This window comes from Chrysemys picta, chromosome 6 (assembly GCF_011386835.1).
Source record: "Chrysemys picta bellii isolate R12L10 chromosome 6, ASM1138683v2, whole genome shotgun sequence".
In the NCBI taxonomy this organism is placed as follows: domain Eukaryota; kingdom Metazoa; phylum Chordata; order Testudines; family Emydidae; genus Chrysemys; species Chrysemys picta.
Genome location: NC_088796.1, coordinates 92,862,853 through 92,890,176, shown reverse-complemented (window position 1 = coordinate 92,890,176; position 27,324 = coordinate 92,862,853). Strand labels below are relative to the sequence as shown.

Below are 27,324 nucleotides of genomic sequence, written 5' to 3'. Positions count from 1 at the left end.
ATTCCATTTACATAGTATTTTTTGGTTCACAATGTGTCTCTAGCTTCTAAATTTGCCCCCACCCCTTCCTGGTCACCTAGTAGTGACTTTTTAAAATGCTGAAAGAGCATTTACCACACAAACTCCATGCTTTCCTCTTCTATAGAGCTCAGGAACTTCACAGGAGAGGAAGGAGTCTCTGCTGTTTTTTCTCTTGTGGACCACAGTAGCAGATCTGCTGTCCCGGGCATCTTTAGGCTTGTCTTTGCTAGAAAATTTTATTGTGTTTGATCATGATTGTGGAGAATCTAGATAGCTGGCACAATGGTGACTGATTGGCATAGACCAGGGGTAAAACTTTCAGAAGCATCTAAGTCTCATTTTTCAAAAGTGACTTAGGCACTTGGGAGCTGTAGCAGATGTCTAAGCAGCAAAGATTGTCCTATCTGAGCTAGCTTAAATCCTGCTAGCTTTGGTAACAATAGCAGTACAGATAATACTGCACAGGCTTCAGCATGGGTAGTGTAAGCCTGGCATGTCTCCTGGCTACATAGTTGGCTCACTAACCTGTTCTGAAGCTTGCACTGTGTTCACTGTTATTGTTACTCATGCTGGCTAGATTTGAGCTAGCTTGGGTAGTCTGCTAGCCCGTATACAGTTCTCGATTTGTTTACATATCCTGAGTCTCATTGCAAGCCAGTGGGATTTGGGCTCCTTAGGCACTGTGGAAGCAACTTCCAAAAGAATATCATATTCAGCATTGTGCCAGCTAATTCAGCATCATGTCACCAATTTGTGATACCAGTCAGTAGTGGTTGGTATTGTGTAAGCTAACATGACTCTTCAGTTATGATCAAACGCAACAATATGTTACTTGTGAGAAAAAGTGCCATAGAAGTGTGCTGCTGGAGAATGTGTGCCTGGCCCATCCATATGTGGAGTTTTTTTAAAAAATACTTATACACATGAAATATAATAATGCACTTGCCATTTGGACACGTCATTAACTTGCAGTGAATAATAGAATCCTTATACAAAACTAAAAAGAACATAATAAAGCACATGTTAATATTTATCAGTTGGTGTTAAAAAAGCATAACTCCTACAGTTCGTATATTTAACAACAATGCTGATGTGAAAAATAACAGTTATGCATTCCAACAACGGAAATCCTGCCTACAAGAAAATGTATTATTCTTTCTATAAATCAATAATATACATATAATACTTATAGTTAAAACTAATACAATAAACTAACTTTTTTGGAACAGTGGAGAAAAAACAACTTATTACTGTCAACCTTGAAGAATCAGACCTCTGGAAGAGTGAAATGGATTCTCCTTTGGCTCACGTACGATCAACAAAATTGTTGGCAAAGACCCAGTTGCCAGGGCTACGTGCACATCTCCCTTGTCCTCCAGTTATGCCCTCAATTATTCCAGTGCAATTACATTGATGGCACATATATAACTGAACAACATTTGGCCTGCAGAAATTTTATTCACTAGTGACAGTGTATAAATCGAAACAACCCAGCTTGACTCTCAGATCCCAGGCTGAGGCTGCAAGTCTGTCATAATTTTTTTTCCCCTTCATTTGTAAACTAAGGAGATTTGATCTTTAAGTAATTGTGAGGCAGTGCAACTTGTGAATTAATGTGGTTACTTAAACATACAATAAAGGCAGTGTAGTTAAAAGATATATTTCATAAGCTTAGCCACTGCCTAAAATATGAATTCTGTAAATGAGAATGTCATGTGGCCCTGCATGTAATTGAGGCCTTCCCAATTTTCCAAAAACACAATTTATGACATACAGCTTGTCCCCACAAATGCTTATTTATATAGAACAATGGAAAATAACTGTGTTTAAAAAGGATCATTTAATAAAAACCTTAAACTCTAATGCTCATTATTTCCTATGATAATTAGTACTTAAGTGAAATATTATCTCCGTCCCCCAAAACGCAGAGTAGCACCATTATATTATTATAGGATATACTCTTCTCCCCAACAAATTCTTTATGGAAAAAAGTCTTTATATAATGTAATGTAATGGGTATGGGACCAGTAGGAGTGAGGTAGGGTTAGAGATCCTTTCTGTAAGATTTTTTTAATTATTATATGGAGTTGGTTATATTCCTGCTATGTAACTATACAGTGATTCTATAGAAAAGATATGTAACTTGACTTAATTTTTGTAGACCCCTATTGGGTTCTGCTCCTGTTACATTTTCTAGGACTTTTTCTTAGGGGTTGTTCTATAAATAGAGGCTGTCAGGTTGAAAACTATACTTAAAAGCACAAATTTCTCATTTAAGTTAGGAACACCATGCTGTTCATGCTGTTTTAATCTTAACGTCTCATAGCTTGGACAATTAAAAAAATAGATCAATCAGATTCACCTGTGTTGGTAATCAGTTTCTAGTACATTTCACTTTCATAATGCTTGGGTTGCTTACACTAGTCATTTGTCAAACCCTCACTGTCAAACCCTCTGTCATTTATAGACTCTCCTCTCCCCACCGTGTTTAAAAGTTGTGGAAATATTTGTATTGGCTGTAGGTTTTACAAAAGCTTCTCTTTTATCCCCCCTCCCCCCTCCAAAAATTTCTTTGGGTCACTTTGCCCCCGAAAGCATCCTTTTAACTGTGAAGTTGCTTTGCAGTTCCACAAGTGAATCCCTCACTCCGTAATTGATGTAGAAGCGTTCTGGTTATACATTTGTTTCTCCCCTGGTACCAATCCTCTCTTTCTGTGTTTTAGTACTTTTTTTTTTTAATTAGGGAGTGGGGAGGGAACCTGTTCAAAGGGCTCTTGGTTCTGCTGTCTCTTCTTAACTGACCTACCAACTGTCACGGAACCTTCCTTGCTGCAGCCTGTTAGTATATTACAGTGAAATCACTCTACTCATGCCAGAGCATATGCTATAATGGACCCAAGTGTTGCAGAGGAGACCAATTTCCAGTATAAATCACCCTGTGTCCACCTGAAAAGCTGGGACTAGAGCTTTGATTCTTTAGGTTAAAAACTCTGTGGCTCAAATTCAACCACAGTGTGACTCTGACTCTAATGTAGTTGCACCAGAAATGAATTTGGCCCCAACTCTACACGTGTCAATGTAGCAACTGTATGCAACATGTGGACTACCTGCAACTAGAACTGTGTCCTCTTCAATGTTGGTGAATTTTCCAAAACCAGAAGAGGGTGCCCCATAGCATGGGAAGGGGCTGCTTCAGAATGGAGAGGGGCTTTGTGTTTTTTAACTTCTTCTGCTAGAAACAGCCAAAACTCATTTTTAGACTTAGAGATTAGTTGAATTTGTTCCCAAGCTTTTTAATGAAAAATAGCTTTAACTACTAATTTTTTTGCAAGAGATATTTGCCTCATTCTAAATAAAGAGATTTGATTCAAAATGAAAAAAAAATTATTTTTCCTTCTCCCCTTCCTTTTTGTCATTTTTTCTAAAATCCCATTTTCAGGTGAGGGTTAATTTTGTGAAAATTTAAGTGAAATGAAAGTGGCTTAATTTCCTTTGCATTTTTTGTGTGGAAAATATTACTATTTTGGCCAGCTCTATTAAACACATTGTGTATAAAGCAGATTTTCTATGAAGAAATGCTTACACTGTCTTTTTCCTTCCTTTTCTCTCTTTATAACTTACTGCACTTTTTCCCCTACATTCTTTTTCAGTAGTCTGTTTTCCCTAAGGCTAATTTTCCTCAAATTTCCTAAAAAAAAAAAAAAAAAAATTACCCACAAATCCATATGCATTTTGAGAGTTTAAAATTGCCAATGGCAAGTGCTGTGTCCAGGGTGGCTCCTACAAGAATTGCAGGAGTTCAGCCCCATGAGGAAAGAGAGCCTCTCTCTTCTTCTGGGGGGCGGGAGGTGGGGAACAGAGCAAGGTGACAACCTTTTCTTTGCTCACCCCAAGCCCTGCACATGCAGTTAATGACTGGAATATATCTTCTCGAGTGGTGACCTGTCAGATTTCCTGCTTTCAAGTGTCTGATTTGTTCCTAAGCCCCTTATCTCTGATTTGGCCTTTCTTCCATGACATGGAGCATAAAAAAAAAAGAGGGATGTTTCTCTTCTATCCCCCATTCCAGTCTCTCCCTCAGCATTATCTCTCTGACCCTTAGTTGACTTCCCTGCCTTGGCCAGTTTGGGATGGGGCCAGAACCCTGGCCATGCTCACCCTCCAAATACAGGTGAGAAGTGTTGTGAAGGGTGAGTGACTGATTCTTGAGGGCGCCAGCATTTGAATGTGGCCAAGAAGAGGTTGCCTCCTGCAGTGGAATCTTCATGTTCAAAGAGAAACGGCATTTGGGATATTCCATTACAGCAGTGACTAAAAGGAAGAGAGTGGGTTAAAATAACAAGTCTTATTCCATCCTGAGCTGCAGAGTTTACTGTCCATAAGTGGCCTTTGTTTCACAGCTTTATAAATGAGGGCCACCCAGATCAACTCTGATTGGATGTACCAAGTACTACTTGCCTTCACTTTGTAGTACTTGGAATTGCCCAGATGTCTCAATGAATACTTGAAAGGGGAAAGAGGAAGGGAGGGGTCTTTCAAAGACCAACATCCCAGAGTTGTGGTCTCAAGAGGTCTAACTCTAGAATAGACGGGAGCGAAGGGAAGAGTCCCACTGTACCCTTTTGCAGTAAGAAGATGTAGAGGTTTTTACTCATTTTAGTCTACTTTTATATATTTGTATAAGCTTTTAACTTCTCTTACTAGTTTGAAAGTTCATAAAGCAATATCTTTGTATAAATCTCTTTTTAATTTTGCAGTCCATTGATGGCTTGCATGAAAAAGGAATGGTTGAAGACATGCATTGTAGCTCCATGAAGAGTGCAAATATGAGACCGCCTCACCCTGGAATGGGCCCACCACAGAGTCCAATGGATCAGCATAGCCAAGGTTGATACATGTTATTCATGTGATGTGTTTTTCAGCTCCGTAGAAGACATTCAGAGCTACAACTCCTTTGTCATAGGTTTCCCAGTTTTCTTTTTGCCAGTTTTCACATGATGAATTGTGACCTTTCGAAAACTACTTAAAATTCTTGCTCCTTTGAATGTTCACCTAAGATACCTACTGTGGTCTAGTGGTTAGGATACAGCCCTGGAATTTGGCAGACTTGGGTTAAATTCCCTGCTCTGCCACAGCTTCCTGTGTGACCTTAAGCCTGTCCCTAAAGCTCTGTGCCTCAGCTCCCCTCTGTAAAGTAGTATAGTATTACTTTCCTACCTCATGGAGATTGGTAGATTCTAAGATGCTTGGGTAACAGGTGCTGTATAATATCTGAGAGAGAGATGGAACAACGTTTAATATCTACCAGATGAAGCCAAATTCTGGCAAGAGCTGGTTATAGGCAGTTGCCAGAAAACCTGTGTCCAACAACGGGCATGCAGGATGGAAGTTAGCTTCACCCAAGTCCTGCAGAAGCAGTGCATCATGAATTGTGCTGGGAAAAGAGCCAAGAATCAGAAAACATTGTTGGTGTGTTTTGTACATCCGCCTCTCCCTTCTAACGTGGCAGTGGTCCTACCTAAATACCCCGTGAATTGTACTTGATTAGAAAGTGGGTGCATATCCTATTGATATTTTATTTTTTTTGCAGTGCTCATGAAATTGCTTGCGGGGGGGGGGGGGGCATTTTGCCCTTTTGTTAGCGTTTGGCCTGGTATCACCAACATTTGATTTTAGAGGCTTTTGTGGTGGCTTCCCTCAACCCTGCCAGCTCCTCCATCAACTTGTAGCAGAGAAAGGAGACTCTGCTTACATGTTAAAGGGGGATGTATTATATAAGCAGCTGTATGCAGTGATTTAGTTGACAACACCTGTTAGGACCGTAGCTGCTTAATAATGTGTCATACAACTACTTGTATTACAATAGCACCTCAAGATCAGGATTGGGGCCCCATTCTGCTAGTCAGTGTACAAACATAAGAGATGGTCCCTGTGCTGAAGTGCTTATAGACCAAATGGACAAGACAAACAAACGGAAGTGATTTGGCTGAGGATCTGCTATGTGACTTTGGGGGAGTTGAGAATAGAACTCTAGTCTGTTGCATGCTAGTCCAATGCCTTGTCCACTGGACAACACTTGTCTCCCAGTTTTACCCTTGAGTGAGTAACTACCATAAAACAAAATAGAATGGGCCAGATTCTGCCTCAGATGCACAGTTTCCACTGATCTCAGTGGAACCCAAGAATGCATATCTGAGAGAAAAATTTTCCCCAAGGGTGCATGCTGTCACATTGTTGGCTTGTAAAGAAGCTTGCCCCTTAAAATGAATAGAAAAGTTGCTTCTAAAATCAAAGCTGCTAGATCTAAACATAACATGGTTAAACTGCAAATATTTTGCATCTAAATAGCTGAAAGTCATTTTCCTCTTTCATCCACTTGTTAGAGCCTGAGTTCAGGACCATGCTTGCTCTACAACAGATGACCGCATTACTAGCAGCTAAGTCAGACTGAATCTTCTGCTCTTTTTGGAGTATGTCACAGGGGAAACAGAATGCTGGATTTCTAGTCTCGGCAGTTTAAGAGGTTCACTCCATTTTTATTTCAGAAATCCTCTTTAAATCTGTTACTATGAACTTCTTTAATGTTCTTTGCTTGCATTTTCTCTCTCTTCACCTCCACAAAAAGAAGATTGTGGTGGTAGAATGTGCCTCATATACATGTGGGGAAAGGATTCCAGATGGGTGACACAGTAAGATTTTTGGAAGCTGACAAGTAGCGGGGGAAGGATCTCTTTTTTTTCATTGACCATTTGGCTGCAGGCTTTGAACTTAAGTAGGTAGTAAGAATATATGTATTAGCTAATAGCATTTTATCCAGAAGTTGTGTTGTAAGTAGCTGGTTAAGTTAGAATTAGTTTAGTAGCCTCCCAAATAGAGATCTAATCCTGAAAACCATGTAGACATTTGTTTAAGCACAAGTAGCATTGAAGTCAACAGGAACTGTTAAAACATGTGTAAGTGTTTGTTGTGGAATCCCCATCATTGGAGGTTTTTAAGAACAGGTTGGACCTGTCAAGGATGATCTAGTTTTACTTAGTCCTGCCTCAGCCCAGGGGCTGGACTTGATGACTTCTTGAGGTCCCTTCCAGTCTTACATTTCTATACACTTCTACCCAGATATAACACGGTCCTCAGGAGCGAAAAATTGCTACCGCGTTAGAGGTGAAACCCCGTTCTATCGGGGTAGCGGTGGCAGGGCTCCAGCGGTGATTTATAAGGCCCGGGGCTCCCCGCAGCAGCCGGAGCCCCGGGGTTACCGTGCTATATGCAAACCTGTGTTATATCGGGTCGTGTTATATTGGGGTAGAGGTGTACTTGGTCCTAATACTGGAGTGGTTAAAGTGATCTGAAGATTGTCCATATTCATTGTACTTTCCTCTGAGGACATTTTAAGGGTTCTGAAGCAAGTGTGTCCACTTTTTCATAATTTTCTAGCTTTGGTCCCTGAAATACTGCAGGCCACTTACTCCATACATCATGTGACCTGATGTATTGTTTTTCTCAAAATGCCCATTGAAGTTAGTGGGCATTTGAGGTGTGCATGAAACTGCTTGACCAGATAACTTGCACCCAAGAGCATTAAAAATCGGCAGAGAAGCTATCCGAACCATTAATGTTGACTTCTAACAAATCTTGGAAGGCTAGGGAAGTTCAGGGACTGGAAAAAAAGCTAATGTCGTGCTGATATTTAGAAGAGGGCAAACAAAATGAACCCAGATAACTGTAGGCAGGTTAGCCCGACACTGATCCCAGGCAAAACCATGGAAAGGCTGATGTGGTATAGTCAGTAAAGAAGTAAAGGTTTGTAGCATAATTAATGCCAGTCAACATGGTTTTATGGAAAATAGGTGCTGTCGAGCAAACGTGATGTTTTGATGAGATCAAAAGTTTGGCTTAGTTCCACATGACATTGATTTAAAAAAAAAATCTACACAAAATAAAAATAAAAACGGACTAATTGCTAGCTCATAAAAATTAATTGTAAATGCATCCCTATGCTCTGGATGTCCCTAGCCTCTGATTCTGAGAAGCTGGGAGTGGATGACTAGATGGATCACACAATGATTGCCTGTTCTGTTCATTCCCTCTGAAGCACCTGGCATTGGCTACTGTTGGAAGACAGGATACTCTGCTAGATTGAGCATTGATCGGACCCAGTAGGACTGTTCTTATGGGTAGTTGTCCTCTAATGGGTTGTTTCTAGTGGGGGCTCCCAGTGATCTGTTCTCAGCCCAATGCTATTCACTATCTTCATCAATGATCTGGAAGAAAATATTATTGCTAGTAAATTTTGAAAATAGTGGAATGATAAATAATGATGGGAAAAGGTTACTGATACAGGCTGATCTGAATTGCTTGGTAAGGTGAGCTTATTTGAACAACATGTGACCTTGCACTTGGCTGTCTAAATCAAGGAACAAAGCAGGTCAATGTAGGGGGATACAAGATGGGGGGGGTATTGGAGGGTGGGGGAGCTGTATCCTGGAATAAAGTGATTGGTTATGGTGAGCACCCAGTTGAAATTGAGCCCTGCTGTAGCTAAGTATAGGGCAAAAGCAATCCTTGGATATATAAGCAGGGAAGATAAAGGAGGAGGTATACCTTTGTATGCAACATTGGTGTGACCAATACTGTTCAGTTCTGAAGTCAGCACTTCAAAAAGGATGTTGAGAAATTGGAAAAGGTTTAGAAAAGAACTGCAAGAATGACCTGAAGGCTGAAAAAACATGTCTTTATACTTGAGGGAAAAAACTTAAACTACATTATCTATGAGAAGGCTAAGAGGTGACTTGATCATAGTCTACAAGTACTTACCTGGGGAAGAGATTTCTTCTAGTCTATGGCTCTTTAATTTACCAGAAAAAGGCATAATGAGATTCAGTAGTTGAACGCTAAAAGTAAACAAATTCATACTGTAAATAGGATTGATAGGATTCATTTTTTAAAATAATTGACATATCAATGTTTATTGGTAAGCTTTTCAATTTTTTATCTTTTTTTACAATTTTGGGAAGTTATTGGGGGCTTAGTTATGTAATGGCACATGACATTCAAAAAGTAAAAGCTTTATCACCATTAAGATATAATGTGTCAATATTACAAGTCAAAATATACAAAGTAAATATCCTTAAATCAAAACTAAGTTCTTAAGCAGCATTTCTTTCCTTAACTGTAAATTTCTATCATCAGTGGAAATTTCAGTTTGTGTGTATACTATGAATAAGGCACAATTTTTTTTTAACAGTGAGGGTAATTAGCCATTGGAAGACCTTGTGCAGGGATCTGATGTATTCTCCATTAATTAGTCTTTAAATTAAGACTTGGATGTCACTCAAAAATATTCAGTAACCCAAACAGAAGTCATGGGGTTGCAGAAATTATAAGATGAGGTTTTTGGTCTGTGCTATGCATGTGGTCCAACTAAAATGATCATAGTGGTCCCTTTTGGCCTTAAAATCTATAACCACAAACTGGGAGTGTAAGAGAGTAAGTGTTCAGACATAGGCATATACCATATGTTTTAGTTTTTGAAAGTGGAAAATAAATAGATTTTATCCAGTGTTTCCCTTCTCTGACAATTACTGTATTTGTTGAGTGTCAACAGTGACAAACACATAAGATGTGGTCCTTACCCCAAGGAGTTTACAATCAAATCTCACACAGACCACTTATTTCAAACTAGACTAGTTTAAATGTCCAAATTTCAAGTAATACACTTTTTAAAAAAATCCCCTGTATTTTGTTACCTGAAAAGCCTTTCAGAAAATATGACAATGGGGGATGGAGAGAAGGTCTGAATTTCAAAAATGGATATATAATTCTGCACTGAATTATAGTATGCAATTGGTAGAATTGTGTAAATAAATTAGGTATAGACAGATGCAGGAGGACAGTTAGAAACATAACAGGTTGCTTGCATGTGCGGTTGTGGCAATTATATGCCTAATGCAAGCATGTAATTGCATGCACGGTCTTGAAATGAAGTCCTGAGTATTTATTGGCCAGCAAGATTATTTTCAAGGCAGCTTGGTACAGTATCATGGGAGGAACATTTCTTGCAATAGGAAACAAGGAAAACTGCCTTTTTTGTGTATTTTTGATGAGCAAATCAAAATCATTCTGAAAAGCTAAATCTGCAACTACTTTGCCATCCTGCTGATAAATGTCTATCCACTGTCTCAAAGTCATTTGCTCTTCTGGGGGTTTTAAAACTAAAGATAATTACAAAAATAAGTTATGCAGCTTCATTATTTAGATTCTGTTTTTCCTTAGATTTAGTGGAATGCTAGTCATGCAGAAAGAATCTCTTACTAGCTGAGACAGACTGTCACATTTTTAATGCAGTCATACTGCGACAGGATGATTTTACAAAAATCTGACATTAATTTGGTGGGAAAAAAAGACTTTTGAATTGGTATCTCTTTCCCCCACAGTTCCCCCTTCCTCTCCTATTATCAAAAGTTAAGTTTGTTTCCTTAGTATTTCAAATGACTGATTTGCTCTTGAAGGTTTGAACTTATTGTGATTACATGATGCTTCTGTTTAATCTCAGTAGCTTTGTTTTTGTTCTATTTAACTTATTAATATAACAGGGAAAATGCATTTCTCTTGCTTCAAATTAAATGAAATTATATAAACAGCTACATTTAACTGAATTTAGACTGCATTAGCAACAACATTCATCACAGTATGTTAATGTAAGCAGACAGTATTAATATTAGCATTAGATGTACTGGATTTTGCTGTAGATTGTTAAACTGCTAAGCAGAGCTATGTAAAGAATCAAAATTAAGTCATCCCAATCCTACCTCTTCTCCATCCCTTCCACCTCAGGAGTTGGGGAAACCTGAAGACAACCAGAGGACTCAAATAGTTGTGGTTTTTTGATAGGAGAGAAGTCAAAAGGCTAAGAATGGACTGAAACACACAAACTATGCATGCCTTGGATTTTGAACCCATATACAAAATTATCCTGGTGTCAGTGAAAGCTAGGCCATTAGAAGAGAATATTTCGCAAGTGCCCTGCTCACAGCTGATTAAATAACTCAAGTGCAAACATAAGCACTGTGACACTTTTGACATTACCCAAGGGATACAGGGTGAACCACTACTGTCTGCTTATAGTGCAAGGGAACCTTGTCTGTGCATACTGGAAGGAACTTGCCCAAAGATGCCAGCTGCTGGCAATATAAGGACCCCGCTCCAGACTCTGCAAGCCCTGCTCTTTCCCTGTGCAGGCTAGCAGTTTGCACACCCCAGCCCTTAGGCTCCCTAAGTGAGTCCTTGGGTCAGAGCAGAGATAACCCGTGGCTAAGTTTTATGGAGGTAGTTTGAGTTTTGCTCTGCCCTGGGGCACATGTCCCTCCCACTTGTCTGTACAGCCCACTTCGTTACGTTGGAGTGCCCAGTCCCTCGATCTTCTGGACACCCACACAGCACACAGATTTGCTGCCTTCATGGAAGCAGTGCCCCACAGTTCACTAGCTTCACCTCAGTTCAACACTCTCCTTAGCACACAGCACTTAGTCATGTTTATCGTAAACCCAAATAGAAGTTTATTTGGCAGATCTTAAGATGAAAATAGAAGTATAAGGATTGGAAACATGGTTACAGATAAATACAAAATGCAGTCTAGAGCCTATACTTATTAACAAGTTCCTTTCCTGACTAATAAGGCATTTCTCAACCAATGATCACTCCATACAGTGATTGTACACTCAAGAGAGCTGAGATCCACTTTTATAACACTCATGCTGGCAGAGTATCATCTTCTTAATGGACACCACCATGTCTCCTTCATAACAAGGGTGTTTTGTTAACTTCAGTTCGCCCTGATTTTTCCACAATTTAAGGTCTTGGTATCTTTTGTGCATTGTAAAGGTCCAAGCTCACACATTGACTAGACTGTGAACACTTGGCTGGAGTGGGTTGAAAGAGGTCAGGTGTTCCCTCTCTTGATTGCATTAGCTTTGAGAACGACCTCCAGCAGGTTTGTAACAATATTTTACGTTACATAACTCTTCAAATATTTTCTGTACATACCACAATAGCCACAACAACCAGCGAGTTCTTAGCTTTTGGCCTAGACCACATATGGCCCCCTTCAGTGAAATGCCATGAAGATGGTGATCACAGGGGAAACATGCCCGTCTGGGCATGCCTAAGCAAGTTTCTGGTAATAGACTTGTAACTGTTTAGCCCATTTGCTGCCAGCACAAGATCGCCTAGGTCACAAGCACCAAAGGGTTTTTGAGGTGCTGGGACCTATCTACATTTTTAGTCACTACATAGAATGTGCTGGTCTTTTTGTTGTTCTAAATCTACCCAAATTTAGGTTAACTTACACAGTTCACCAAGTTACCTGAACTTCAGAGAATATTGATATTCACCAGCCCTATTGTTCTTAAATTAGCTACATTTTTCTTTTGTGACCCTTTTATCTCTTGTATAGAGATAGGAAAAGAGCTATTAGGTCACATTATCCATCTATCTGCCTCCCAATGTAAGATTATCCCCTACAGCAGTGTTTCCCAAACTTGGGACGCCGCTTGTGTAGGGAAAGCCCCTGGCGGGCCGGGCCGGTTTGTTTATCTGCCCCGTACGCAGGTCTGGCTGATCGCGGCTCCCATTGGCTGCGGTTCGCTGCTCCAGGCCAATGGGAGTTCAGGAAGCGTTGCAGGCCGAGGGACGTACTGGCTGCAGCTTCCAGCAGCTCCCATTGTCCTGGAGCAGCAAACCGCGGCCAGTGGGAGCCGTGATCGGCCGGACCTGTGGATGCGGCAGGTAAACAAACCGGCCCGGCCCACCTGGGGCTTTCCCTACACAAGCTGCGTCCCAAGTTTGGGAAACACTGCCCTACAGTATATTTCTTCAGTCGTAGCTTTGAATGACTCATGCACTTGGGACTTCCACCCCTGTCCTTCAGCAGTTTCAGAAGAATCAGTGTTAGCACCAGTATCCTGGCCACATTCCAGTTGGGAAAACTTACATATGTTGCTGACCAAAAATTCTCCTTGTAGCTTTAGTTGGCTAAGGCATTCTTCACCACATGTTCTAAGCTGTTAGGGAATATTGCTGTGCATTGTGAAACACCTGTTTTCTTCTCCATGGTGGCTACATTTCAGTGGTGGGTGAAGTGTTATTCATTCTAAGTTAACCCTTTATTTGAAGTTAATCATATTACTCCTAGATCAACACCTTTCCCCCCCAAGCCTTGTCTACAGTGAGCTTTTTTGTAAAAGTCTGCCATTGCTGTAGCACTGATGCAGTTCCATCAGAGATAGCCATGATGGGAGAGCTAGTGTCAATGGCCCAGAAGCATTTCCCTCACCATGTTATGTGGATGACACAGTGGTAACAATGCCTAGGCCAATGTATACTAATGTACCCACCATTGCTACAACTAGTGGAGTTGCACAGATATTAGAATGACAATGGGAAACTTTAAGAAAGAACTCAGTGTAGACACAGCCTCAGCCCATACTGAATTCTTTCCTTCCTTCGGTATTGGCACCTTTCACATATCTGCAGATATCTGTTGTATCTTTCTTTTACTTGTAATCTAGATAAGCTATGTATTCAGTTCATCCAGACTTTCCTCAAAGTCTGTCTCTCTGGACTATTACATTTATTTGTATTACTACATTATTGTTAATCGGATATAGGTAGGGTGCATTGATTTTTAAATTGGCGATTTAAATCAGCAAGCAGTAAATCATTGATTTTTTTTTTATCTTGTTTTGCACATTTGTACTTTAGTGATTTTCCTAAAGAATGGTTCATATAACCATTAAAAGAGCTTGATTTGCAACCAACTATAGCCTTAACATTAGATTTGGTACTTCTTTTTGATAAGCAGCAGGATATTCTACAGCCATATCCAGTTTAATATGCAGTTATTCAGAGTCTTAGTTTTTACATTTTTTAAATGGTGAAGGAAGCTTTTTATTTATTAGAATATTTTTTTCTTATGGTTTGTGTCAAGCTGCATTTGGATAGAAATTTGGAATTCAATTAAAATATACAATACCAGCATTTTAAAATTCTTGTGTTCTTTAAATGTACTAATACATAAGAAAAAAATAAGTTTAGCAAAACCTGGTTTGCATTTACAGGTAACCAATTTATTAAATGAAGGAAGTGTAGCAGTTTGACTACTTACTGCCTCTTGAGTACCCCCTCCTGGGGTCATCCCATCTTTACTTCCCTTTCATCCAGGTCCCTTTAAGAACTCACTCTCCATTGACCTTCTAAGCTCAAATCCTTTGATTCACTCTTCACCAGTTCTCCTCAGGGTGGCAAGAGAGTTTGTCAAAAATAGAACTCAAGAGTTCAAAACAAACCCACTGCTCATCTTCCCTTTTTTAATTCCAGTCACAGGTTTTACCTTGCTAGGGCTCTGCAAGTGCCAGACTTGCCCCTCAGAGCTGCTTCTTCCACCAGCCTCCTATCCTGAGCTTCCCCAACTCACTGCCAGACTGCTTACTTCTGACAATCTCTCCACCCAGCTCCCCAGTAGCTTTCTGCTGCCTTTTATATTGTTTTATATTGGAATCACCTGATTCCTCTCAGGTGGCATTTTGTAATCTGGGCTGGTTTAGCCCCAGATGTTCTAGCCCATAGGCAACGCACCCTATAACACCAAGTATTAATGGTAGTTAGAGAATTGGCAAATTGTTTCTGGTCATCATGGGCCAGATTTTCAAAGGTGCCTAAAGATGCAGATAGGAGCCCAGTGGGATTTTCAAAAGCGCATAAGCAGGGTAAGTGCCTCACTTCCATGAAATCAAGCAAACTCTGCCACCCATTGTTTTACATATGGGAAAGCTGGGGTTTAGTGGTACTTTTCCACTTTGCAGAGATGATCTGAGATGTAAATAAATAATATTTGTACAGTGCAATCAAAATTCACACTGATGAAGTCAGAGGTGGGACTAGAATACACAAGTTCTACCCCTTTTCCCTAGCCCTGTGCTTTTTCTACCAGATCTTTCACAGAGCACCAACACCTCAATCGGCTTTTAAAAAAAAGTTTTTGTTCAGAAATGGCTCTTACAATTTCTCCAATGTCCAGATAGTGACGGATATTGAGTATTATTTAGTCAAACTTTAGCCATTATTCAGCATAAGGTGGTGCAATTGTATCTAATTACTGAAGGGTGACTTATGAACTGTCTGTTTTTATAGGAATGCCTAGAGTAATGGGAAAGTGCTTCTTTTCAGGGGAGATGTGTATACATCAAAATAAATAAACATTATGCAATCTGCATAAACTGTATGTAGGCAAACTTCAAAAATTTTCCAGATGAAAATTTCCCCCACCCCTTTGGTGAACCAGTGCCCCATCATGGTGGTCAGAGTTCCCATGCTGTTTGGAGGCACTGTGTTTAAGATGGACAGTTTGGTTTTAGATGTCTTACCCCAAAAGACATGTGGGGTTGTTATTTAAAAAGAACCATGATACCTGGTACAAGATTAGTTCTGGTAGCCTTCTAGTTGTCCCAAGGAACTCCAGATCTCCATTTCTGTCTTCACAAAAAATATTATCGCTATAATACTTAATGAGAAAATGTGTATGATTTGGGTATTCATAAAGGTAACAGAAGTTCTGTGGCTCATAAGACTTAATTAATTGGGAAAGTAAATTTGTGATCCTCCTAACTATTCCAGGTTATATGTCTCCTCACCCATCTCCTTTGGGAGCACCAGAACATGTGTCCAGCCCAATGTCTGGAGGGGGCCCAACTCCACCCCACATGCCACCAAGTCAGCCAGGACCCATGATACCAGGAGATCCACAGGTCATGAGCCAACCCAACAGGGGTCCTTCACCTTTTAGCCCTGTCCAGCTGCACCAGCTCCGGGCTCAGATTCTAGCTTACAAAATGTTAGCTAGAGGCCAGCCTTTACCTGAAAACCTGCAACTTGCTGTTCAAGGGAAGAGGACGTTGCCTGGGATTCAACAGCAACAGGCTCCTGCTAACTACAGTAGACTACCTGGTAAGTAAATGTGGGCTATGAAATGTGGGTCATATTCTGCCATCAGTTACACCAATGCAAAACTATCAGGATCGGTGGTGGCGTGGCCTCAGTATGAACAACGAGCTTCAGCTTTATATTAGTTGGACTAAGAGTGGCATAAAACCACTGCATTAAAAATACACCGTAAACTTGAAATCCAGTTAATTAAAAAAAAAAAAATGGAGACAAAGGTATTTTTATGTACTTCAGCTGCCCTGGGTACTCTCTACCTTTTTTGTGGTGTTAAAAAATAATCACATTTTTACTATTCTCTTTTAAGTGCTTATATTCCACCCTTATTGTTGTACATAAAATCTGACTAACAAAAAACAGGAGAAACTGACTCTGTAAGGGAAACAGTGAAACTGGCTATATACAGAGTACTGAGAAATGCACTAAGTAAACTGAAAAATATAAACATTTTTTTTCTTTTTTTCTGTCATAGTGATCTTAGATGTTACAAGCAACATAGTAGGTAAACACTTTTTAGACAGAAGCATGCTTTTTGTTTCTTAAACTGTGAACCTTTAAACACACTTACTGCAGAAAAACCCTTTGTATTTTTGAACAGGTCTTTGCTTAAAACTCCTCAAGTTTGGGGGTGTGGGTCTTTTTGTTTTGTTTGTAATTCACATACAGAACCACTGTGTGGTGATGGTCCATCATCACCACCCTTCTAATCCTCATCCCCTGGAAAAAAAAGTTTATCCATCCAAGTTTATGTGCATTTTTTTCATAATAGCTGTATCCTTAAGGAAGTAACCTATATATATTTTTAGCTGTACATCACTTTTTGGGTTTAGAAGCCCTTAAGACTTGATGATGCCTTATGAAAAAGAAAATACCAAATTATTTAGAGACAGTTTTAAGTATCATTTATCTATTGCTTTTGTGTCTCTCTCTTGTTACTAGAGGCTATAAAAACGTAATCTTTGTTTTTAACAGTTAATCTCCTCCTGCTGTTTATTCCCCACCGTAAGAAGTTATCCTCTGTTTGTGACGTCATAGTATCTACCAAACAGAGGATTATGATTTTAAGCAGAGAATAAGCAGCAAGAACAGATTTCAAAATATGCAAATTTTTTAAAGAGTTAAAGATTTCTATAAATTATCTGTGGATGAAATATGTTCGTGTTTGCCTTACATGCTAGTCAAGTAAAATTGATCCCAAATCACTTTTCTTTAGTTAAAAATTGGGGGTTAAAATGATTCTATTTTTTCTTGTTAATAACAATTTTAACAACACTGCTGGTCACTTTATTTCAATGCACATGGCTTTGTCTTTCAGTCTTTTTTTAGTAGATTTGATTTAAATGCACTTCATTACATTTATTTTTCACACAGCAGAATCCACTTAAATCTGTATTTAATGTCCCAAACTGTATTTGCATATATAGACTTGTGTGGAAGAAAGTGGAGTGATTTCTGAATGCATAGAAATGCTGTGTATTTTAATACGTTTCTTTCCTCTGTCGAGTTGCAGGTATTGGGGTGCATTCAATTCCTGGTCCCCCAACTGGGCCAGGACCTGCTTCAGGAGTGCCAGGACATGCAGCTGCCATGACCCCTAAATCTTGGGCAGAAGGTAGAGGAGAGTACAACAATAATTTTGTACTACACGGTTAAGGTTAAACTGTGTAGGCAGGGCTTTGGGAGTAGGGACAGGAAAGGAAGTGGGGAGATAAAAAGGCATAAAGAAGAAATAGTGTAACCTTTACTTTGCCTCACACACAAATATCAAGGAGTGTCCTACAAATGATCAGACCGGGAATGACTCGGGCAGATGAAATTATTGTTGCTGTTAGGCAGCCTGAACATGAAGCCCCTCTCTACAATCAGAATGAAAAATATAAGCTGTTTGAGGGACAAGCATAAAACCTAATAAACAGGTAGTTACATTCTGAGCATGCTTAATTGCAGCAAGCTGTTCAGACCATTTTTCTGGCTACTGTAAACAAAAGTTTTCATACAATGGGTAAAATTAGGCTTGCTTTTTTAAAAAAAGTACTAGATTTTAAAGTACAAATTAGTCTTCAAGGATTAGAGAACAATGTTACATTGTTCTGCTAGATAATCTGCTTTACAATCTGATCTTCTGGGAATACATTTAAAAACTGTTTGGGGTTTTTTTTTGTCCCCGCCTACTTGAAAATGGAGCAAAAGAAGCAAGGTGATGGGCAAATTAAGAATATCAGTTTAATAGTAAATGTTTCTTTGTCTGGAACATTTTTGTTCAAAGATTAAATTTTTTTTTTAATGCAGACACTGATACGGTATAGATTTCTCCTATTAAAAAGGTCCTTATTCTGTGACAGTGCTTAAAGGGAATTAAATCTTGGAGGAAATGGGGACTAAATGATGGTTTGCTATCCTAAAAAGAAATGTTGTCAGATGACACTTATTGCTCTCTTTAAAAAAGAGACAAAATGCCGCTCTCTAATCAGTTGTAGCATTACGTTCCTTTGAGTGCTCCAACAAACTGAGCTCTGAAGATGAGCCATCTTCTCCAGATAGATTTCGGGTCCTGGATCTGAAGTAAACTGATCCTGGGATTGAAGACAGATTCTGAGATTGTATTTCATCAATTGAATTATTATACGACAACCCCTGCACCCCTTCAAAAAATACAGTGACAGCTTTATTGTTGCAGATATCAGTTGTTTTCAATGTCTCTCTCCCACATCTCCATCAAATCAGTAACTACTCGTCCATGCACAGAGGGCCATAAACTGCAGCACTTCCCTATCTTATCTCTATTGGATGCTACTTTCATGTTAAGTGATGCATTAAACTTTTGAAATAAGGCGAGTGCTACGGTTTAGAAGAAAAATCAAGCACCCCATACTTGAAATATTTATTTACTTATATTACTATCTTAATCTGGGGTAGTGTGTGTGTGTGTTTTTTTTTTAAATATAATTTTACAAGTATATTCAAATATTGTAAAGTATATAAAAGTGGATGTTTTAATAAGTGAATACTGCTGACTTTTTTTCTGGCTGAGCTGTGGAAAGAAGCTTGCTGTTGGTGCTAGCCAAATTCTGGTCCTGGGTGTATTTTCATAATCAACATGGAGACAGCGCCCACATAAGAAAGCAGAGTTTGATCCTCTGCTTAGATCTACCCAGTGTTAGAAATCTCTTGCTGATAAAAACTCTACACTTAAAAAAAAAACAAACCCAAAACGAAATGAAAATATAGCCCTAATAAATTGTTAGTTGCAATTGCTATTTTTGGATTACTTTCTGTAATGTCCACTACAGTATATTCTTCCTCTATGGGAATTGAAACCTATCTCAGTGTGTATTTTTGTTAATTTTGAAAGTTTGCCTTAGGTGCCTAGCTGCAGATTTTTGTGTTCAAAATAAAGCTGCTCTGTTTTTCACATGGCCACATTACTTGTTTCGCAGGTCAAGGCCCAGATATGAATGTTGCCAGTACACCACAAAAGCTTGCTGTACCACCTCCTAGTGGAAGGCCTTCACCTGCCCCTCCTGCTGCTCAGCCTTCTGCAGCCATGCCTGGTCCTTCTGTACCACAGCCAACACCTGGACAGCCTTCACCTATCGTCCAGCTGCAACAAAAACAGAACCGTATCAGTCCCATCCAGAAGCCACAAGGATTGGATCCTGTTGAAATACTCCAGGAGCGTGAATACAGGTAAAGAGGGATACATGAGACTTAAACCACAGATGCGTCAGTGTTGTGTTTGTGGACACTAGCTGGTCTCTCTTGCAATTGTAGCTCATAATGGTCATAATTAAAATAATTCTTTTGAGAGGGGCCACAGTGAAAACTAATATAAGGACATGAAACTAAAGGGTGATTCTAAAGTTTACTTTAAAGTTAAACATGTGCTCAAGTGCTTTGCTGGATCAGGACTGAAAGGACTCAGGTTATGAAACTAAAATCCTTAGAATCAACATGGAGGTTATTTTAGCAAAGGTTATCAGTCACACAAAGTATTAGAATTATAAACAAAGGAAAAAAAGACAGCTGGAATCCAGGGACGGGGGAGGGGGATCGTTAAGTGCCAAGGACTCAAGTATATCTTCCAACAAGTGGGCATTCAGCCCAAGTGATTCCAATAGAAAGGAACAAGGTTTAACACAGGGGTTCTCAAACTTTTATATTGGTGACCCCTTTCACACAGTAAGCCTCTGAGTGCGACCCTTATCAATTAAAAACACTTTTAAAAATATTTAACACTATTGTAAATGCTGGAGTCTGGGTTGGAGGCTGACAGCTCGCAACCCCCTATGTAATAACTTTGCGACCCCTTGAGAGGTCACGACCCCCCCATTTGAGAACCCGGTTTAACAGATGAAATGTAAAATGGAAATTAGGAAAGCCAGGATGGAAGTCAAAAAACAAATAGCCAAATAAAAAACAGGAAGTTTGTCCAATAGAATGTGGGTTGGCTGATCCACCAGGGAATAAAGGGCACAAGCAAGCAAACCAAAATGAAGATTTAAAAAAATACCAAAAACGAGGTCCTTATGTTCATATTTAGGCTCTTAAATAAAAGTGTCCTGACTAAAAAGTGCTGAGGACCCAGGAGTGTCTGTTATAATAGCATATCAGCCTGCATACTTAATTATTAATATTTAATTATTTGTGTTACTGTAGCACCAATGAACCCCAGTCATGGACCAGGACCCAGTTGTGCTAGGTTCTGTACAAATACATAATAAAAAGTTGTGCCCTGCCCCGAGAGCTTACATTCTAATACAAGAGACAACAGGTGCAGACAGACCAACATACAGGGGAGTATAAGGAAACAAGATGGCAGTATTGGTCAGCATGATAGGCAGGTGTCTTCAGGGCCTACCTAGGGTTAAGAAAAAACTTCCCCTTTGGGAAGGTGGTGGTTATACAGTTGCCCATTTATAGGGATTTTGCACCTTTCTTAAACCTCTCATATTGGTCACTGTCAGTGACAAGCTACAGACTAGATGTTCCATTTGTCCGATCTGGAATGGCAGTGCCTATGTTCCAATTACTGAAAAGGTAAAGGCCTAAGGAAATAAAAATGGAAAGCAGGATCTAATGACATTTGTTTCAGGAATGTGCTCAAACTTTACAGATATCTGAGGGAGGATGATTGAGATGAACTTTTATGGAATATGAAATGTTTAGCAGCAATGTGCTAGGAAGGGGGGCTAGTGAGTGGGTGAGGTGTCCACAATAAAATGATTTGGACTCTAATGTTCTGCTTAGAAGAGACCACTACAGTGTAGGTAACTTAGTTTTATCTAGAGTGTCATAACTCCTCTTTTGTGATGCAGTTCCAGGATTTGCTTTGTTCCAAGCTTTGTTTTCTGAGAGACACAATGATGAAATAGCCCAGTTTTGGTGGGCACGGCTAGTGTGATTACAGTACCCTAAGCAAAACTAGAAAACAGTGCAGAGATAGGGAAGACCCTTCCCTAGGAATACCCTGCAGAGGACAATATATCTGGCATGATTCTGCATTATTGCATCTTAACTGCCTTGAAGGTTGTTTAGAGGTACTTCAGAATGCAGTATATAAGCTTGTAAGACAGAACTGCCCTGTCAACTAAGAGTTATGATGTTGCTCAAAGATCTACTTAGTATCTGTAGTACTTTGCATAATATGACACTTGTAATGATGCTAAGCAAAAAGTATCTTACTAATGATTAAGAACAGGCCTAACGGTACACTCTGTACTACTTTTGAAACTGTTTTTTCAGGTCCTGATCCAGCAAAACAGTCAAGCTTTTGCTTAAATTAAGTGTGCAATTAAGTGCTTTGCTGGATTGAGTCCCTAGTCACTAGCATCACTTTTACCTTAACTTGGAATGGCCTTATCTGTTTCATTGTGTAGGGTTATTGTTGTCTAACTGCATTTTCAGAAAACATATGATATACAAAGCTTAGTACAATTTAACTTTTGTTCTTATGGAAGGGGATATAGCTATGACATGAGCCAGGAATCCTATGGGCCAGTGCCACACACACTTTCATGTATCAGTGATGGTGCCCCTCAGCCTTCATCTGTAGCTGCTTCTTCTCTTTGAACCCTGCTTCTTCCAGGAGCAGAGATTGCTATTTGTGCCCGATTGTATGGTTTAGGGATGTATACAAATGGGGACCTACAGGAGATCACATAGCTGTTCTTTTTCCTGAATTAATCCAGGATTTGAATGTGGATCTCTTAGCAGTGCATTAACAGACTGTGTCTACCTAGAGCCTAGTGTGTAGTGTTCTTTGGATTCAAACCATGCCTTTAAGACTCTGGCCTGTCTTGAAGGTGCTGCATAGTCACACAACCCCAGCAAGACCTCAGAGGCATTGTGCCTTGGGAACTCCCCAGTGTGAATGGGAAGATATGAAGAGTGTGGCATGCATTCTTCACAGCTAGTCAACAATGTTGACTGGTACAAGTTCTGAAGAGGGGGGCGAGACCCCATTCTCTGCCTTTAGGGTGGCTGATAGTTCTAGCTCCATCCAGTTTTTAAGCCTGGAGTGCAAGGAATATGACTGCGACCTGTCCTTGTGCAAGGGACAGAAGAGTGTGTTAGGAACCTTGAACAACTGCTTCATCTTATCCATTATAAGGCTGCTTAGTTTGAAATACCCTCACTTGGTATCTTTTGGGTAATCTGCAAAGACATATTTTATATGCTGCCCTGAATGAGGGGAGGTTGGAAAGGATTATTTTCTTTGTAGGTGAGTTGTGTATTTTTTTTTCTTTAATGCTGCTGGGGGTTTTGTTTTGTTGTAGTAAATTTGTTGGTAAATTTGATATCGTTAGATAAAGTGTATGTGCCTTTTTGCACAATGGGAGCATGACATGACTGCTATAGTTAAGGTAGTATAAGCATTCCCATTCTCAGAACCCATCGTAATTGCTGATATGTCTCTGAAATGGTCAGGTATTTAGTTTGGTCTGTGCCTGAAGTTTAAATGTTTGTTAAACATTTGAGTAAAAACCAGTTCATTCATCTTTTTTTGGTAATAAAAGAATGGAAGGACTTTCCTCATAATAAAAAAGATTCTTGCCACTTCTTTACCAGTTCTACACTCCAGACATCAAGTACTAAAACTTAAAATTTGGCATCTAGCCCTCATTGTAGAAAAGTATCTGAATATTTCATAACTTCCACTTTTTAAAGGATGCCTTTTTGACTCTCACTGCTTTTTTACTTTGTTGTTCGGCCACAGTGGCACTTTTTTGGTTCTCTTAAATGTATACTCCAAATTAAAAAAACATAGTAAGTTGAGCCTCTATTATGGTGTCTTTAAAAAGTTTCCATGCAGCTTGCAGGGATTTCACTTTTGGTACTGTACCTTTTAATTTCTGTTTAACTAATTTCCTCATTTTTGTGTAGTCCCCCTTTCTGAAATTAAATGCTACAGTGTTGGCTTGCTGTGGTGTTTCCCCCGTCACAGGGATGTTAAATTTAATTCTATTATGGTCACTATTACCAAGCAGTCCAGCTATATTCACCTCTTGGACCAGATCCACTTAGAGCTAAATCAAGAATTGCCTCTCCTCTTGTGGGTTCCAGGACTAGCTGCTCCAAGAAGCAGTCATTTAAGGTGTCAAGCAACTTTATCTCTGCATCTTGTCCTGAGGTGACATGTACCCAGTCAATATGCGGATAGTTGAAATCCCCCATTATTAATGAGTTTTTTATTTTAATAGCCTCTCTAATCTCCCTGAGCATTTCACAGTCACTATCACCATCCTGGTCAGGTGGTTGGTAATATATCCCTACTGGATATGTGCCTGTGGTGTAACCAAGTTATAAGCTTTGGTAATCGCCTACTGTGTATGTGCAGTAGCCTCAGGTACGGGCTCTCCTTGCTTAGGTTGTGAAGTGTAACACTAAGGAACGTCATACTGCACATGCATGCGTGGCTGATGTAACTGCCTACTGAAAAGTGACCTGAAAGTATGTGTGGGCAGTAAACCTCAGCACGTGTGCACCCTGTAAGAAGTTGATGGAGTGCTTTTGCAGACCTCCAAAGTTGCACAGGATAGGATATGTACTGCTGTGCACATCTTTCTTGACTTGAGTGCTTAACTGTGCAACTAATAGTTAATGTCATCTTTTTATGGATGATGTAAACATGAAACATTTCTTTAATATTTGCTGTTACATTGAAGAAATGCATCTAATCTGCTCAGTGACTGGAATTCCTGTGTCTTGGACTTCCTTTCCAGTAGGAAACTATACAGTTGATTTGACAGTTCTTCAAAGTAGGCACTTAAAGGTGCAGCGTTGCGTTCTTCTCCGTTAGCCATTTGTTAAATGGACCACTACAGATGGAGGAGCAGTAATAGATTCATTAATATATTGTTGAGACTGAAGAAGCCTTGAAACTGATGACATGTCAAGGGGAGACTCTCCTTTTAATAGATTTCCCCCTTACTCCCCCAAAAGCACCACATTTTGACATTAAAAATCTTTGGCTTACATCAACAAAAAAGCAAGAGAAGTTGGAGTTGATGTTGCCACTGAATTCAGTTGGTGGTGCCTAGCAGCTCTTGCAGCATATGTTGCTGTGAGATGAAATCAGGGGTATAATTGTTGTTAATCCCTATGTGACTAATGGTAGATTAAAAGAAACTTGGATATTTAAAATACCCATTGCTATAAAAAGTTTACATTACTATTATGTGTTGAGCTGTTAAATTTCCTGTGCTGCTTGAAATATGGCCATTTTATAAAACTCCATTTTAATACTTTCTTGGAAATTAAGTGCTGCTTTAATCTTAATGAATATGTCTAAAACTAATAATGTGTAGTGTAATGTAACGTTATTCCACTAGGTGGAATGGCTCTCCTTCCCACCAGCATTAATTAAAAAAAATGGCACTTTCCAGCATCTTTAATTTATGATCACTGCAAACTATGTCAAATTGATTTCTTTTATTACCTGAAAAGGGTCTCCCTTTTATAAAGCTTTCTTGCTTGCTGCCTGGCATCCATTTCATACAGCCTGCAGTGCTCTGGTACAGTTTCTGCAGTTACCCCCAATTGGTGAGGGAGAGGTAAGTATCACCTACTTTGTAAGGAGATCTCGATCTTCAGTTTGTAATGCAATAGCCATGTTCTGTTTCGATGAAGATAAAATCCTGAACTGCAGAGATTAATTAAATGTATCCTTTAAATAGGGTTAGTAAGTACTTCAAGCACTTGAAAAAGGCTGTTTTCTTCTTGACCCTCTTATGAATGAATGACTTAATAGCCTTTAGCATTTTCCCCTGAAAAGATGAATATTCCAATATATTTTTATCAGTTCGAGGGATTAGAAGATGAGCACGGTCCAGAAAAGTCTGATGCATTTGCTTTAGGTGAAAACTGGTTGTCATAAAATTCTTTAAAAAGTTAATATTGCTGTACATGGAAAAATAATTACCAGCAAACTGCCACTCTGTTTCTTTTTTTCCCCCTCTTCACTACTCCTACATATTGGGAAAGGACCTGGGTATCATTGTGAACAGCTCAGTGAAAATTTCTTAAACTTCACCACATTAAGCAGATGACGTTAGAATATTTAAAGAATAGGATAGAAAATGATGATGAAAATATTATAATACCATTAATTTATATAAAGCATACCTTACCTGGAATAAGTTCAGTCTGTTCAACCTATCTAAATATACAGAATATATAAAAATAGGATCAGGCCCAGAGAGCATTAAAGGAAGTGATCAGCAAATGTCCAAAGAGCCACTCCCACCTCCTTTATATCTAGGGTGCAGCTAACAATTCAGGCCGGGCAGAAAGAATTGGTCTGAATCAATCAGCGTCTCACTACAGTTCTAACAACCTGGTCACTGGGAAAGTCAGAGAAACTCTGCCAACCAGTTGCAGTTATACAAGTGATATATAGTGAAGGTAAACCAGTGTTTTTTTTTGTTCACCCTCGCACGTAATGCAAGAACAAGGGGACAGTCAATGCAGCTAAAAGAGAACAGATTTAAAACTAATACAAGGAAATAAATTATGTATTGTGGGTTTTTTTTAAATAACCCTCCCACCCCCCCAAAAAACAAACAAACAGAAACAAAACGCCACCAAGAAATCCCCAGCCCGTGGAATTCATTGCCACAAAATATCAGTGAGGTCAAGAACTTAGTGGGATGCAAGAAAATGAAGATGGTATGGATAATGAAAGCATTCACAGTTACATTAGATAGGATTGTGTCTGTGTTTTTTTTTAAATGTATAAGAGATACATCACTACCTCGATATAACATGACCTGATATAACACGAATTCGGATATAACACGATAAAGCAGTGCTCCGGGGGGCGGGGCAGGGCTGCGCACTTTGGTGGATCAAAGCAAGTTCAATATAACGCGGTTTCACCTATAACGCAGTAAGATTTTTTTGGCTCCCGAGGACAGCGTTATATTGAGGTAGAAGTGTATATAAACTCTTTCTGAAGCATCTGATACTTTGGAAATAGGGTACAGGACTAGATGGACCACATGTCTGATCCAATATGGTATTCCTGTGTCCTATTTAAGACGTGGGTTACTATATCCCTTCCAGAGAAGGTGCATTGGGTGGCATCCATTGATAACTGTTCAAACCATTTTTTGAAAAAATTGTGTGTTTCCACCTAAGTGCGTTGGCTGGCCCCATTTCTGGGTCTCACTTGTTAGAAAGCAGGGCAGTTGTCCAAAATACTCAAAGATTTAGCAGATTAGTATTTACCTTTCAGTAAATTGAAGATGCCTCCAGGGGTCTGGCTAAGCTGATGCATATCAATACTCTGTGGTATCAGTTCTCTGGTGTCCCTATTGGTTCCTATAGTTTTAAGCTTGTGTTTTAAACTAAAAGTTAAGCATCTGGGGCCTGATCCAGCAGCATCAAACTCAGTAGGAGTTTTTCCATTGACTTCAGTGACCATAGGATCAAGCCCTTAGCCCTCATGGCTGCAAACACTGTTCAGATGCCTTACTGAGTAAATCAAAACAATAGCTTGGGGAGGTGTCATTGCACACATAGCAGAAGTCATATTGACTCCAAAGAGAGTAAGTACTTTAACTGTTTCATAGCTGATTGCCTCAGCAGAAACATTCCAGCTATTTTGGGACTGGGAGATTGAGAAAAATCATAGCTATGATCTGGACTCATCAGTATGAGGATAAGCACCAGGCATCTGTGAACATTTCAGAACTATAGACCTGGTCTACACTAGGAAATTAGGTCAATATAATTATGCCATTCCGGGGTGTGAAAAAGCCACACTCCTTGGTGATGCAGTTAAACGGACCTAAACCCCAGATTAGACAG

The 27,324-nt window shown here is 39.5% G+C and overlaps 1 protein-coding gene across 20 annotated transcripts in view; it reads left to right on the top strand.

Annotated features, from left to right (window-relative positions):
• Window positions 1–27,324, top strand: part of SMARCA2 (SWI/SNF related, matrix associated, actin dependent regulator of chromatin, subfamily a, member 2) — a 176,926-nt gene that overhangs the window by 14,978 nt on the left and 134,624 nt on the right. For 6 of the 20 annotated variants that reach the window (XM_005296771.5, XM_065549370.1, XM_065549376.1 and 3 more), the window contains 4 exons: window positions 4,779–4,908; window positions 15,691–16,020; window positions 17,525–17,626; window positions 19,452–19,701. In XM_005296771.5, coding sequence (XP_005296828.1) covers window positions 4,779–4,908; window positions 15,691–16,020; window positions 17,525–17,626; window positions 19,452–19,701 — 812 coding nt within the window. Of the gene's footprint in view, window positions 1–4,778; window positions 4,909–15,690; window positions 16,021–16,486; window positions 16,517–17,518; window positions 17,627–19,451; window positions 19,702–27,324 lie in introns of all 20 variants that reach the window. The other 14 variants (XM_005296765.5, XM_005296764.5, XM_065549363.1 and 11 more) reach the window with 3 other exon arrangements.